The following is a 15,742-nucleotide window of genomic DNA, read 5'->3' as shown; positions in this document are numbered from 1 at the left end:
TGATTTGGTTTCTGGCTGAGCAGTATTGCATAAAAAATGGAAAGGGTTTTCAAGAAAAATAGTGTCTGGGGCCTTGGCATAGGCTATTGCTCAGATTTCCCAAAGAGGCCAGCTGGTTGCAGTCTGGGTAGTGGCAGGAGTCACTGGGTCAGGGGAGACTTCCTTAACTGCTTCTCTGCTCAATTCTCTCTCATGCCAACTGGCTCCTGATCCCATGTGTGACTACTTCAGCATGTGCATTATCCATTGTCATAGAGTGCTTTAAATTAAATCATCATGCTGTATTAACTATGTGCAAAAAGACTGCCCTGTGTGACCATGTCTGTATTTACAAGAACAGTTTCTAAAATTTGCATGCATCCTACCTGCATGCAATCCCAGCAGTTCTGCAGCAGGAACCACCAGGAGGGTCTGAAAGGGCCAGATTCTTCAGCCAGGAGGTTATGGGACAAATTCAGGTGTAGAAAGTTGTCTTGAAACAAGCAGGAGCAGCGAGGGAGGAGCCCTCAGGACTGTCTGAATTCCTCACCTGAAAATTAGTGCAATAACTCTTGCAATAGTTAGCCAGATCCTTTTATTGTGGAGCTGAGGAGGAGCCAAGTCTGTCACCTTGCCTTTGCTCAGCTGTGTGTCTCTTCTGTGCAGGGACTAGCTGAGGAATTTCTGGAGCACCCGGGGACTTAATGAGTTTGGGGCACTGAGTGTGCACACAAGGACACCCCTAAGACCTATCTACATCACAATGACAACTAAAGGACAGCTTGACTTTCATCCATATGTCTCACACTAAACTTAGATATTAAAGCTCTTGCCACAGCACCTCTGCAATTAAAACCTCGCAGAACAGCATCTAGCTATGAAATAAGATAGGCAGCTTGTGATTTCCTGTGGGTCTGTCTTGAGATTTAACTGAGCACAGGTTTTTCCTTGGAACGTGGATGCCATGCAGTTCATGCTGTTTTAAATTGCTCTTGCTCTCTTGAGAAATCTGTTTCCAAGATTCTGCTCTTTTTCCCAGAATGAATTAATGGAATGATACTTATTTGCATGTTTTGTATTTATCCTTGGCTTTTCTTTATTAAGTCTTGCCTCAGTCATAGCTGGGCAAGAGAGACATTGTAGTGCAACAGTCACATGGGGTAAGGTAAACCGGGAGAGTCACAAAACAACAGCCCAACAAAAGAAGGGTTCTGTTGAATTCCAGAAATTACTAACTCCACTATTGGTTTAACAAAGTGACAGATAATATCCTTTGGCTGTTATTTCCTGGGACTTACATCTGAAAGACTTCCATTGTCAAAAACTGGTAAAAATCAGCCAACATTTTAATGCCAAAGTATGGGATAATTATTTACCCACACAGCTGCTCTTATTTAGTCCATTTTCTAAACTGTGAGGGGACCAGATTTTCTCTTGGCATTTCACAATCTATATCATATGAGTTAACAGACTGTTTCAGTTGGACACAGATCTTTTCCTTAATACTGGGTATTTCCTGCCTTGTCAGCACTTCAACTTTTCTTTCCCCTGCTGCAGACTTGGATTTGGTTCAGAATGCCATATAGCTATGCAAAAACTAGTACTGAGATCTCATATAGTTCTGTTGTGATTATTTTCAATACAAAGTGCTAATATAATTTGCTTCTTGGATCAACTTAAGTAATTCAAACATCCTGCTATGGCTTTGGGCTATCTTCCTCCCTCCATCACTTTAATTCAGAATGATTAAGGAATAGTATCTGTATTAATTTCATGTAATACCAGTTCTACACCATTACAGAAAAGGAATCCCTTCTGTCATATGCAGTATAAAATTCCCAGCCTTATTTAAAAATGGGAATGTATCATTCTAGCACATATCCCAAATTTGAATTTGGAATTTTGACTGTAGCAAGTACTTATATGTTGCTCCTTTGAAGAAATTAAGGTACAGAGAAGATACTGTTGATTAGCCTGCTTAGTTTCACAATATACACTCACCTGTATTAACCAAAGCAGATAACTACTATTTTTGAAAATTGCAGCTTTACAAATGTTCCCATGAACACAGCATCCTGTCCAAATCTCCTTGCTTGTGCTACTGGACTGTAATGTTGGGAATCTGGGAGTCTACCAATGTCTGCCTTTACATCTCAAACATTTTCAACACAATTGTGATCAAATCCTTATTTTGATTTACAGATAATTTCTTTCTAGGCAGTGGGTGACAGATTTTTTTACAGAGGGGTCATATACTGAGTAGGGATTTCCAATTTAAACTCTATGTCCAAATTTCTGGTATTTTCTGCCATGCCTGTGCCAATAGAAAAGGAAATCCTGCCTTCTCCTATATTCTCCCTTCTTATGTCCAGCCAGAGTTATGCACTTTGGACAAGTGATAAGAGACACAACAGACACAGTAGCTGGACACCGAGAATATTCTCAGGAAATGTAATAATAATTTAAAGCCATAGAGGAAACTTTAGGAGCTCAAGAAAACGAATTGATAGCTCCCTACCATTAGGAACTTGTGTTTAATCCTGTAAGAAAGATGTGACACCAGAGCCAGAAATAAACCCAAGAACATGTGTTGAAGTATTTCAGTAAAGGCTAATATCAAGATGAAATGCAAAACAATATAAAAATAGCTGTAAGAAAAATAATTTCCAGAACCAACCCAGGAAACATGATCAATTTTAGTTTTAACTTAAAATAATATTCAAGCAAATCTAGGCTTATGTTATCTTTGACAGACCATACAGGAACTTCTGCAGCCCCTTATGCCACCTTTGGGGCCCTACAAAAATAATGAGATGTCACCTGAGATTTTGTCTTTTAAAAAATGGTTCCTGGAGAGCTGCTGTGGACTTATAGACCCAGAGAAGTGACTTGACCATGCTAGGAAAGCAGGAGAAGGACTTTGAAATTCTTTAGAGAATGAAGCTATCCATGAAACAAAGTTATGATGTACAGAAAGGCTCTTAGAAGAAAAGGACAATTTTCTAGGAAAATTGCCTTCTGTCAAAGGCAACCTTTCTTCTCTAGAAATGGTAATCTATTTGGCTGACTGGAGTCAAAAGCTGCAGGGTTTTAGTACTTTTGTATGCACATACAAGAAGCTCAGAGGCATAACTTATCAAATCATGTTGTTTTCATGTTATATGTCTAATAAGACCTTTTTGAGTTCTTTTAGTAAATTTCAAACCAAAAAGTGTTTGTGATGTGTTTGAATCTTACCATGAGTATTGAAATACACTCTGAGCAAATTGTGTTCTGCCCAGTGTTCAAGATCTTCTTCAGCAGCTCTAAACAGATTACTGCTGAGAGCCTGAGAGAATTACAGCTCCCAGAGGACTTTCTCAAGCGAGGCATGCAGGCATCAGCTGCCAAGATTAGCAGTTCTCAGGGTTCTCATTACTCCTTGGCTACTTGAGGTGCAGCCACACAGCATTTGAAAGTGTACATGCAAACTAACTGGGACTGCTGCAATTTAATGAATGATGAGCCCCATAACCTCTGACACAGGAACTGCTGAAAGCCCCACCACATCTCAGCTTAGCCACAGCACCACAAACCTGTGTTCTGGCTGCCAGTGTCCCAGCGTGCCATCAAGCTTGTAAAGCCAGCTCTTTCCCAGCTGTTCAGCTGACTCTCCCAAGTATTTCCAAAGGAAGTGTCCTCACCTCTGCAGCTGTGGAGGTTAACAGCATTTGGTCAGAATTGCAGGTAACAAGTTAGATCTGAAGGTGCCCCCACCACAAGCCTAACAAAGAGCAGAAAGGTGAATGTGTTGTTTTGTGCTCTCAAGGCCTTCCCTGCGAGATGTACAATTGAATTGATCAGAATAGGCAGCAAGAGAAGGCAGCTAAATTTGTGCAATCTCACTTACCTGGAGCAGTACTGTAGAAAACATGCCCTCCACTAAGCCCATTTTGTGAGAATGCAATTCCTTTCAGCTGCTTCCTGAGATGACAGTTCTGCCCGGAAATTCAACCTGTCTACAGGACACTATAGCAAATCAGTAGAAAGAACCTAAGCATTTTATTGTTGCTGACTTGATTAAAGAGTCAAAACAGTGAAATTATAGTAATGCAGGGTCTCTAGAGATAACACTAAACTATTCACATCTAACCTAGAAACGAATGTAAATACCTTACTATCTGGCAAGATCAGTTTCTGCATACATACATAATCTAAAGTAGTCTGATCTTCAAATTCAATAGAAGTAAACTACTTTTTGTGGTTCATTACCTTTTTTTTCTTGCCATACTGTCTTTCTGAGTGAATTAGGGTAAAATGAAAAGAACAAAGGAACAAACTTTGAAATGTTTTGAAACATGATTTTTTTTGCCTTGTCAGTAAATGTTCTGTGATTTTCTCCAAATGCAGCATTTTTCAAACACTTCTATAACTGATAAACACAAACCACCTAGAAAATTTTTCAAATTAACAGAATCTTTCTCATGCAAATTGCTCACTAAGTGAGAAAACAAAGGTGTCAAAGTAAGGCTTCATGAAGGATCAACCTAAGACTGCCATCTTGCCCTTCTTCTACTCAAATACTCCCACTTCCTCCTTTGTGCTGGCAGTAGAGCTTGTGACCAGGAGGCAGATCAGATTAGCTACCTGAGGGGCTGAAAACTAAATAAGCAGAAAAGATAAATAGCAAAAGGAACAATAAGACATGATTTCATCTCCTGGTAGCAGACTCTATTTACATCTGCTTAAGCCCATCAAAAAAATCACATGCTGAAACCTCTTGAATAGTAGGTCACAAAGGGTCTGCAGTAACATAAGATAGATCCAGGACTTTTTTTTAGGAAAAAAACTTATTTTTGACATAACTGCTAGTATTTATTTAAACTCCAATATGAATTTGTAAATGATCTTGCACATTTGCTTAAAAATGTATTGTGGCTTTGCAAGAAAACTAGAGCAGTATCAATGGTTACAGACCCTCTGACTGGTGGGAGGGCTGTAATATGTGGTGATAAGACCACAGAGAGACTGGAGAGCACCAAGCTTTAAATGTCAGCCTTGGCAGTGATGGCTACACAAGAGGCACGGCGTATAGCTAGGAAGTGGTACTGAGCATTTGGGTCAATGTCTGTGGTCCCCAAGGACACATCCTGCCTCGGTAGTACTTGCATGTTGAGTTTTACAAGTCTGCTTACATTCCTCTAGGAGTCTAGGATGTCGAGTAAAGCTTATTCCTATACTTAGAGCTTTCATTACATATTTTTGTTTTTGTTAGAACAGAAACTATGGCAACAACCCTGCTCTTGGAAATCCAGCTGTCTGGTCTCTCTCCTCAAAACAGTAACTCATACCCTACAGCTCACCACAATTTCTACTGCCCTTTCTCAGCATTTACATCTTGCAGCTGCTGCACCCAGAAGACAAGGGCCCCATACTGCCCAGCCTCATGCCCAATTAACCAAGTTGACTCTTTGGCACGTAGACAAAAAGCAGTTTTGAAAACAGTAAAAACTTCTTATCCTCCAATGAGGTCTCTGTATGTCCCTCTTGATGAATAAGGATGCAGCAGTGGAACAAAAATCTTAGAGGAAAGCTTATGCTGCTTCTGAGGTGCACTACTGCTCAGTACATACATGAAGGGATAAGTAACATTACACACCTAATGAACCACACGTGTAAACTCAAGTCCTGTGAAATAATCGAAAAAACTGCCAAGATGTTTGTTTCCAATGAGCACAAATAGATGGGGTAGTTTTATAGGAAATTTAATATGAAAAAAATGAGTCACTCCCACATTTTGGGAGAAACAGTTCTCTGTGTATTTATGCCAACATCCAATCAAGTCCCTAGGTTTGTACCAGCTAAAAGAGAGAGGAGGCCTGTCTGAAAGTGACAGCAAATGAGGAAATGAACCCACTGAAACAGAGATTATAAAATCATTTTTACACCCCCTCAAATGAATTGTAGTACTGACAACTGCTTTTTACTGTGACTTCTCCACAAGAACAGTTCTCATACAAACTACTTCTCAAAACAGATATAAAAGCCCCAGTTGCCTAGAATGCCGAGACTAGAAATCCTTAGGAATTACCAGCAAGTCTCACTCTACTCTGCAAAATAATTCAGGTTTTATGAATTTGAACTATGGCATCAGCATTTTTAACACTCAAAGGGTTTTTGTATTTAGCCCCTGAACAATGGGGACAGGCTCAGTGTAGCCATGCAGGTTTCAGTGGTGGTTGGTGCTATCTCTAGCCATTCCCCAGCAAGCATCTCCTGCGGAAAAGCCGCCTGGGGAAGCGTTCAGGCAAAGCACTCAGGTCCACACAGCCCACTCAGCGTGGCTAGCTCAGCAAAGAGCGGCAGAAGGGCCTTTTGTACAGCCAGTTCCAGCGAGGCTTATTGCATCCACCACCCCGAAGGGAAACCAGGGAGAGAAGACCAAGCCATGTGGTGTGCACAAGGTTAAGTATGGGGTCAGTGGCCAGTGGTCTGAGGGCACAGGTGGGGCACAAGGGGCAGGGCAAAAGGCATTAGCCTACAGGGAAATGGGGCTGGCCACCAGGGATACCACAACCAATGAGGAAAGGGAAAGGAGAAATTATGAGAATTTGAAATATATGGGGAAAGGAATGGGATGGATCATGGTTTTGTGCAAGACTCCACAGGGAAGTCCTTTCTGTTCACCTAGGTGGGAAAACTCTATGGTATGTCTTTCCAAGGCAACACCCTGTGGATTTCCCTGAGAGGGAAGGATTCAGAGGATTCCCCAGCTCAGTACTAAGTCACCCTAATGCTGCTGAACTGCAGTAGCCAGGAGCACAAAACAGAAGTGAAGCATCAAGAACCACTGCCATCCTCCCAGAGTGCCTCAAGTCCCTGGGATGCCAAATGACTTTCACAGGCCAGGAGGCAGTATATTCTCCAGCTGACAGCACATCCTACACAGCAGATGGGAGGGCAGGAGTTTGGCTTACCCCTCCTTTTCAGAAGAGCTGGTTTAGGGTTTTGTGATGCTTTTAAAAATTATTTTGTTTCACTCAAAGCAGGAGTCCTATAAAATTATGCATCTAAAATGCAGTATACATATTTTAAACCTAAGGCATCTGAAATAGTCTGGTGATCAATATCAAAAGGTAAAGTCTTTCATATTTGAGTAGCTACTGTTTTCAACAAAATTAATAAAAACAAACTGTGTCTATACGAGACTCTTTTATTAAAAATACATATTTTCTGTTTCACATAAAAAGAATCAACACTCAACACAATTTAAAGAAGTTGGACAGGAACTACTTGAAAAAATACAGGTTCTTGTAATCCCAGAGCACCCAACCTTTACTGCACAAGCTACAAATTAAAATCTTTCTGTTCAAGACCCTAAGTGCTTGTCCTGCACACAGCAGTGCCCAGGAAGGTGCAGCCTCCCCAGAGGCTGTCCTCTGGCAGATATACGTGCAGGACACGTGTTCTCTACCAATCCAGGGAGGCCTGGTACTGGGCACAATGGCAACCTTAGTAAGAAAAAATGTTGAAGTGGCACTCGGCTCAAGTGTCACAAATTGGCCATGTCTTTCTGCAACAAAGTAAATACAGCACAGCACTTCCAGGTAATTTCACTTAGGATCCAGCAGAAACATATTAACAGCATTGATGAAAGAAAATCAGCTATGCTTCGGTCATAGAACATGATGCAACAGTCATTTTGCTAACTGAAATCTACACTGGAATCCATTATCTTCTGGAGCTCCACTTTTCATAACTCATTCATCTCTGACTTTTGGAAAGACACAATTTTCAAAGCAACAAGTTATCAGCTTAGGCAGCAGCAAATACTGTTTAAAAGTTCTGTGCATAAAAATCAAAGTCAGAATACAAAGTCAGAATACTCAGAGCTCTCAGAGGCATCTGCTATTAAAGTGCACAGAAAACAACACTGGCTAAACTTATATTCTTGTAGAAAGCAACAGTTTGCCAGGCTGTCATTCTGGTTCTGGAGATGCTGAAAATTCAGTTTCTTTTTAAGTCACCAAGAGACATATTCATCAACTCTTAAAAATTATCAAAATGCTTTGCAAACTCAGGCTCAAAGAGTGTATCAGATGCTGACTCTACCATGTACTGGCCAACTCGTAACTGAAGCAAGGCACGAAGAAGACACTGAAGTGATGCAGAAGCAAGATGACATTAAATCACAAACCAGTGGCCCCTTTGCTTTGAGCTTACCAGGCATCAAAGGATATGGGCAGCTAAACTAGCAACAGTGTTGGACAACAAGACTAACAGTAAAGCAAAGTTGAGTTTTGAAGAAACAAACCTGGCTTGCATGTCATTACACATGTTCTAATCCCATGCAAGTCATGATCTGATTAGAAAAGATACTTCATACTCTCATACCCTGTAAACCTAAGAGAGTATCATGTTTAGGCCTTTAGAGGCATATCTCCTTACATATTCTTTACTGTCTACAGTGGTAATTCCTTGAGACTGCTGTTTAATCAAGCACTGTGTTAATGGCCTGACACTTTACTGACTATGCTGGGAATTATGATAGAGATCAGCTTCCTCCTTCAGTCCACTGAAGTCTGAGATCTGCCAGCTAAAACACAATACTTTACATACTGTTATTTCACAAATTTTAACAGACCAAGTTTGCCCAGTACAGTACTAGTTTCTATTTCTAACACCTAGAAGAGGGAACTAAATGGTTTTCAGGATTTTGGATGAATTTTCAGAATTGGAATTAAAAGAAATTTATTTGACTTTTTAAGAAATACAAATTTATTCTGAGATTAATCAAATGCAAATACTCACTAAACTCTAGAATGCCACCAATCAAAACAGCTTTCCTTACTGGGATGACATCTCAATTTACCAAAACCTGAGAGAATCAAATGCTTGCTTTAATTATAGCACTCTTCAACTCACTGTCATGAAATTTTCAAGTTATGTCAAAGCCCATATTGAAGAGCTTGGATCCTTAAGGCTCACCTGCTGCTCTGTATTTTAGAAGGCAAAAGTGATTTAAAGACATCCCACGTTGGGAATTTACAATCTCTCCTCATCCTTGTAGAGCTACATGCTGAAGCTCAAAGGTTATTCAAAATCTCATCTTAGGGAAAATAGGAATAGGAAACTTTCTGCATTTATGAGGTGGCAGGAGGGAAAAAAATTGGATTTTAAAATAGCTGAATGTGAAAGGTGTTAAAGAACCAGGCTGAAAAGGTTAAGTCTTAATCAGTAATGAAATAAGCTACAGCATGAAAAGTTCATCAACCATAAAGATCAACTCTGAAAAAAACCCACAATCTTATTGTTCCTTGTATATACTTTTAAAAAACACCTAGATTAAAAAATCTCTCCCCAGGGTTATAATTCCCTTTTCAGAGAGATGTTGTTATAGCTAGTAAACAGTGTTTCAAAAGAATCTTTCCTAGTCTTCAGAATTCTTTATGATTTTCCTAACCCTTTTTGCAGTGAGTGACATTTCTCTCCAGAACTGAACACTTTATATCATACTTAAAAACCCATTTTTAAGAAGGCCTTCAAATAAAACATTAAAGGTTCTAAATACAATTTTTAAATACTAGTGTTTTTAGTTTTAATCACAAAATAGATCTAGTGAATTTGCTAACTTATTAAAAAACAGACTAGAAATAAAAATTCACAAAAGATTTCTAGCCTCCAGTAATTCACAAAATGCTATTAAAGCACAGAACAACATTCTTAGTTAAATCATAGTTTTATTCCTTCTGACAGCTACTTTGAAAATAAAGGGCAATTTGGCACTAATTCTGTTACAGAAGTTCCAATGCAGCTATCTGTGTTTACAGCAAAAAAACAAAGAACAGCGCACAGAACTGAATTAGTCTGCCAAATACCCTTTTCAGACATCACATATTAAAATGTGGGTCTGGATGAACAAGAAACTCAGTGAATCCCCTACACCCAGTTTCATTGCCTGCATCTGGACAATACACGGGTGCAAGGGTCTTACAATGAGATTGGAATCTAGGAATAGCTTATTAAATTTCAAAGACATTCAGATCTCCTTTGACATCAGGAAGCAAAAAGATGGATGCATACAATTGTTAGTATACTGTTCCAGCATTAGCAGCAACTGCGACTGTAGTGAGCTCAGTCAAAATAAAAAAGAAGAAAAAAAAAAGGAAAGGTGGTCTGGAAGTAACAAACAGACCAGAACAGCAACAGACTTGCTGAACTCAGGCCTCCACGGCTTTGCGCCTTGGGAAACTTGACTTTACAAAGGATTATGCTCAGTGTGGGGCAGAGAATCAAGCCTGCAATCTTCATGGCTTGAATGAGCACAAGAACTTGGCTTCCAAGGCTTTGTCTCCTCAAGATGAATGTGTCACAACAGGAATGTCAATTTCTACGGCAGAGAGGCGAGAACGTGCGGAGTAGGGCTGAGATGCATAGCTGTGCATGCTGGGGGCGTGGGAATACAGGGGCTGCCAGAAAGGAGAAGGGAGGCTTTTGCATGCACAGTACCACAGGAACAGCAGGATGGAAGTGAAAAACAGACCGCCAGCACTGGCAATGGCAATAAATACAGAGATGTCAAAGCTGAAGACGGGCTCGTATTTTCTGTTCAGATAATTGTTATAAAAAATGACCCAGATGGACGGAGTGAGACAAATGGCACAGGCAAGCAGGAACAAGAGGCCAGCCACGAGATGGCAGCCTGCACTGTTTACCAGGCACTTGGCCAGTTTGACGTTTGGCACGCTCGATACAAAGGCTGTGTTACACATGCCAATCATGCAGAGGAACAGAGCCGAGACAGCAGTAAACATACTCAGAGGAAGGGCAAACTGAAGAACACGCAAATCCAGCTGATCGACAGCCGTGTACCACTGTGGGTCGTAGATCACACAGTCTCTGCTCCCATCAAAGCGTGCACACTTAATCCAGAGTCCAGTGTAAACGGTCACATTCCTCTCGTTCTTGTTGTATGTGTACAGTCTCATCTGCCTCCAGTTGGGAAGCAGAACTGCTGCAAGGAGCCCAGCCACTGAGGCTGTTCCACTGAGGAAAGCCAGTACGGTCGCTGCGTGAACATCCCGGCAGCCCATATCTGCCCACAGAGGTTGCTTCCTGCAACTAAAAAGAAAAATATAAATGAAAACAATGGACACAGGACTAACTACAGTTGATTTTTCATTTTAATAATCTTAGATGACAGGTAGTAGGCACTAACTCTGTGGCACCTTCTTTGTCTGACACACTTAAGACAGTGGTAACACTGTCTTGAAAACCACTAAAAACCACTACATTCATGCTTTAATTAAATGTCAGGTTATTTCACAGACTTCTGACTTCTCAGCTGACAGATTGTTGAAGTCACTGTGTTCAAGATGAAAAAGAAGCACATTTGAATCTATGAGTCTACACAGCCGTGATTTAAGTTCATCTGTCCTCAACTGGCAGCTCCCTGTCTTCAGCCCAGACACAATATCAGAGTGCATGCTGAGTCCTACCATGCTGCTGCATGAATAAAAGGGAGTTGCTTAAAATCTGCAACATTAGACTGGCAAGGAATGCATATGTAGGCAGTTATGTACATTTTATATAGGCCAAACTGTTGACAAGAGCTGCAAGATAGTGGCGGAGGCTCTGCTGAGTAACTTACTATGAATTTTTCAACAGCAACTAACAGTTCTGCCACACTAATCCTGCCTTTCAGAATCAACTGTCCAACACACAAACAATCATGGAAAGCAGATGACTTTTCGGCTTCCACATTTTGCACTCCAGAGCAAGTGTTAATACTGCTTCCTTTTCAATATAACCACTGTCTGCATACCTACTATAGCCTCTTGCTGGCAGAGATGCTGAGAAACAGTCTCAATGACGGACCTTTACAAAACAAACAAAAACTTAAAAAAAGACTCAATGCAAGTTATCAGTTATCCTCTCTCTACATGACCAAGATATTTCAAAGAAGCCTAATACATAACAGGCACTGAGCATTTACCCCAGAGTGTACTTGAAGTTGGACACTAAGAATTATAGTACCTAAAAATGAACAGATACTTTGCAAATTCTCTCTGAGCGCCATTCATTTATAAACTCCTCCTGAAATTTCTTCCAAATTATTATACTGCACTGTGCATTATCTGTCAAATGTCCAAAATCATAAACCAACCCCCGAAGTACCAGAAGTTCTGCTTAATGCATTTACAAGTAACTGAGTATCTGTATCACAGAAAGGTTATAGACATGGTTGCAAACAAAAAGGCAATTGGATCTGATCTCTCACTTTCCTTTTCTACCTGCAAACATCCAATGACCAGGGAGCTCCAGTTTTCAGATAAGGAATTCCCATGCATACTGGAAACACACTAAAAGCATTATCAAGCCATGTAACTAGCCAGCATTCTATTGATTTATAGAAAAATAAATGAAGTTCAATTTGTTTCCTAAGAAACCATTAGGCGATTATTTTATGCCATCTAACCCTGAAGAATTGCTCTGGAATGTGGACACCTTCATTTAAGTGCTGATCACAGTCTAGATTCTAAAGAAGCACTCTGGAAAGAAAAAATTACAATGACATGCATGCTAAAAACTACCTTAACTGTCAAGCAGACAGCATTATATTGTTGCTAAGGCCAGCTGAGTGTGGGCAAGCATCTCTTCCCACGGCAGTAAACTTTTCAGATGGCATGTCATTAACAGGATAGCCCCATGGTAGGGGGACCAGAAAATTATTTGCATTATGATTATTTTAGTACGATGCTTACCCCTAGCTTCGGTAGGTCAAAACAATCAATCTGCAAGAAAATGGAACTATAACAAATGAACTTCAGGGGTAAATCTAATATACTATCATGTTTTGCTCTCCTTGAGCTTGATGCTCTTGCTCTTCCATAAAGAGCTTGCCTTTACCTGAACAAAACTTCCATTCAGACAGGGCATACTCCAAGATAGAGCTATATGTCAATCAGCTGGAATAAACACATGACTGACCATTTTCAGAAACCTGCTGCTTCTGAAAAATCATTTGCAGTAGCAGATTACTGCAAACAGGCAAGTTACCCACCATCCCTTCCATCATGGAAGACTGTCCCATCTTGCAAATACTGCTGGCTTTATGATTGTAATTATAGCTTCAGATCCCTGATGAAGACACTAATAAAACAGGTGTTGTCTTAATTAGATGGCTTCAGTGCACTTACCAGCAATGTCCTCAAATCAAGAGAAACCTCAGCAACTTCTATAAGTAGGAAAAGAGGTGTTACTGGATCTAAGAAACAACAAAGAAAGAGTCAACATCACATTTGTTTCATGCAATTTTAGCAACAGCATTTACACTGCAATTCAGGAATTATGAATATCAGCTATGTTTGCATTAGGCTAACTCTATCACCTTCTACAATTTGATCTTATTTAAAAGACACAACTCAAACTACTTTCTTTTCTTTCTTCAGGTTTTTTCTTTCTCCAGAGCTTGTTCTCTATTCACCTCAGAAGACAAAGGTGCATGCTTCTCTCACGGGCGTTCCAAGACACAGTTTGCATCTTGAATTTTATGTTTTTAGCAAAAAAATCCGTAAGTCATACGGGATGATTACTGTAGATGTTAGGTTCAAAGCTGAACTTAAACAGCAGTGAGGAAAGGGTGCAATGATTATTTAATGTCAGAAAACAAAGGACAAGCTCTAAATTGTTTATGTATCTTGTGGGTCTCTTTTCCTTCCTGCCTTCTAAACGAAGGTTTCAAGGAAATTGGAGAAAACCAGGAAACACTGGTAATGCCTTTTCAATGGCTGTCCAGGTTTTCCAGAGGAAAAGATCCTCCTGTGGATTTTCTACACCCACATCTAAGTACCAAGATCAAATCTGCAGGTTATAATAGGTAAATCACTTCACTACTGGACAGCATCAGACCTCAAATATGTCAGTATGCAACTGTTAAAATTCATAATGTAAAGACGAGTTTGTTGGGCTAACGTGTGCAAAGACAGAGTTCATTCTTAACTACCCATATCAAACCCTGAAATATTATAAAATTCTTATAGGAACAGGCTCCATCACCTACAAAAACATCAAAGAAATTCTTCTATCAAACTGTCTAGGCAAGAAAGAGACTTTAGAACACAGTCACAAACCCCGATTTTTTCACTGAATGAGAAAGAGGGCTTCAGGTTTGGAAATTCATGGATATGGATGCTACTGCACATAACTGCAGATGTACTGCTTGGTGCAGCAGCTTTTGTTCACTAACATTATTGATGAATTTTCAAGCTTTCTGTGCACTTTTCAGCTGAAGCCAAGATAAACACACAGACCTCCCTCAGCAGGTTCACACCCATGAACAACCACAACAACATAATTAAGTAGAAAATTGCTGCAGGCAAACAAAACTGTCAGAGGGAGCTGTGCCCAGCCAGGAGTCCCTCCCATTAAATGATGAAACCTGTGTTGTAATAAACAGATATGGACCAGCTATGGAATATTCTCCAATACCCAACTCATTTCTGCAGACATGTAATTTCTTTTGGTTTTCTCTTCCTCTCTTTAGTCCATATGATTTTATTGTCCATCTCTGATGGTGTTGAACAACTAGGGACCTCAGCCACTTGTCAACTAGTTTTCCAAGGGAAGAAAGCACACTTTGGCCAGATAAAACCCTACCCTGCCTTAGATTCTTGGCTTTGGCTTCTTCCATCCCAAGGATTTTAAAGCTGTACTGTGCAAGGCTCTTATATCTGATCCACAGAAGCTACCACTCCTTAATAGGGACAGATTCTGCCCCTTATTCTACAGATCCATGTTGCTGTAACAAGAGATGCGGGCTGAAGCTGGTTAAAAACCAGTAAATCATTAAAGGCCCACAAGATTAAAAAATGAAAAAAAGACGACAAAAAGCATGTTTACTACAGGCATAATTCAGAAATGAGTAAACACAGCTCTGTTCCCTTGCATGGCCTTGAGAAGACCACGGTCTGGGAAGCATCACTGTTTTGTAAAGCCCTGTAGGAGATAAGTCACAGAATAATTTATCAACACAAACGGTTGCCTAACTATCCATAACAGCATGAGCAGCTTACATTTTTGTATGAGTTTTGGCTAACTGGCCACCAGAAGCTGGAGGCCCAAAGCTCACCAGTTTCAAGGGACTGGTTCCGAACCAATGCCACCACTCTTTTTTGAAATTCTGGGAATCAATCACACAGTTCCACGTTCTCCAAAACTCCTTTTAAAATTAAATATAGATGCACCAGGTTAGAATTAACGATCCTAACTAACAGATTAGAACTTCCAAGGAAAACTTGGAGCAGGAGTAATAATTTTACCGACCAAATCGGAAAGAGCAGCTGACGCACGGGCAGCACACACAGCCTCCCCCGGGGAGCACCGCCGATCCCCGCCCGCGACAGCGCTCCGAGCCTGCCGCACTGCGATCCCGGCCTCGCGGGGGATGCCGCGGGACGGCCCGGGAAGCCTCACCTCGCTCACCTCGCCCACCTCGCTGCCGGGGCCGCGCACAGCGGGCGCCATGTTCGCCGCTCGGCCGCGCAGGCGCCGCGCTGAGGGAGGCCGCGCCCGCGCGGGGCCTTGTGGGGCGGGCGGCGGCGCAGGCGCAGCGCGGAGCCCGCCGGGCGCGTCCCGGCCGCGAGGAGCGCGCGCGGGCCGCAGCAGCCCGGCGGCGGGCAGCGCCCGGCCAGTGCGGCCTCCCAGTCCAAACGCACCCCGCTGCCCTGTAATGAGTGAGGTTAAGACCGGTGCTCGCAAAGTGTGCTAGAAGAAAATGCTCTTA

At 41.2% G+C, this 15,742-nt stretch overlaps 1 protein-coding gene across 5 annotated transcripts; it reads right to left on the bottom strand.

Annotated features, from left to right (window-relative positions):
• Positions 1-7,155: 7,155 nt before the first annotated feature.
• On the bottom strand, positions 7,156-15,509 carry CLDN12 (claudin 12). Of its 5 annotated transcripts, none has more exons than XM_085573094.1 (3): positions 15,283-15,509; positions 13,158-13,225; positions 7,156-11,079 (listed from the first exon to the last, which is right to left on the bottom strand). In XM_085573094.1, exon 3 carries the CDS (start codon positions 11,049-11,051, stop codon positions 10,314-10,316), a length of 738 nt encoding a protein of 245 aa, XP_085429220.1. In that variant the 5' UTR covers positions 11,052-11,079; positions 13,158-13,225; positions 15,283-15,509; the 3' UTR covers positions 7,156-10,313. The 5 variants fall into 5 exon arrangements, with proteins under 5 accessions (XP_085429220.1, XP_077644242.1, XP_021407370.1 ...); XM_077788116.2 differs by having other exon boundaries at positions 15,433-15,509; XM_021551695.3 differs by having other exon boundaries at positions 15,442-15,509.
• Positions 15,510-15,742: the final 233 nt, after the last annotated feature.

The sequence above is a fragment of the Lonchura striata genome, chromosome 2 (assembly GCF_050655825.1).
Source record: "Lonchura striata isolate lonStrDom1 chromosome 2, ASM5065582v1, whole genome shotgun sequence".
Classification (NCBI taxonomy): Eukaryota; Metazoa; Chordata; class Aves; order Passeriformes; family Estrildidae; genus Lonchura; species Lonchura striata.
The sequence above is the reverse complement of the archived record's forward strand: the minus strand, read 5'-3'. Positions and strand labels throughout refer to the sequence as shown.

What these genes read in the sequence shown, in the direction of transcription:
- CLDN12 (XM_085573094.1), bottom strand. Translation starts at nt 11,051, where the DNA reads ATGGGCTGCCGGGATGTTCACGCAGCGACCGTACTGGCTTTCCTCAGT.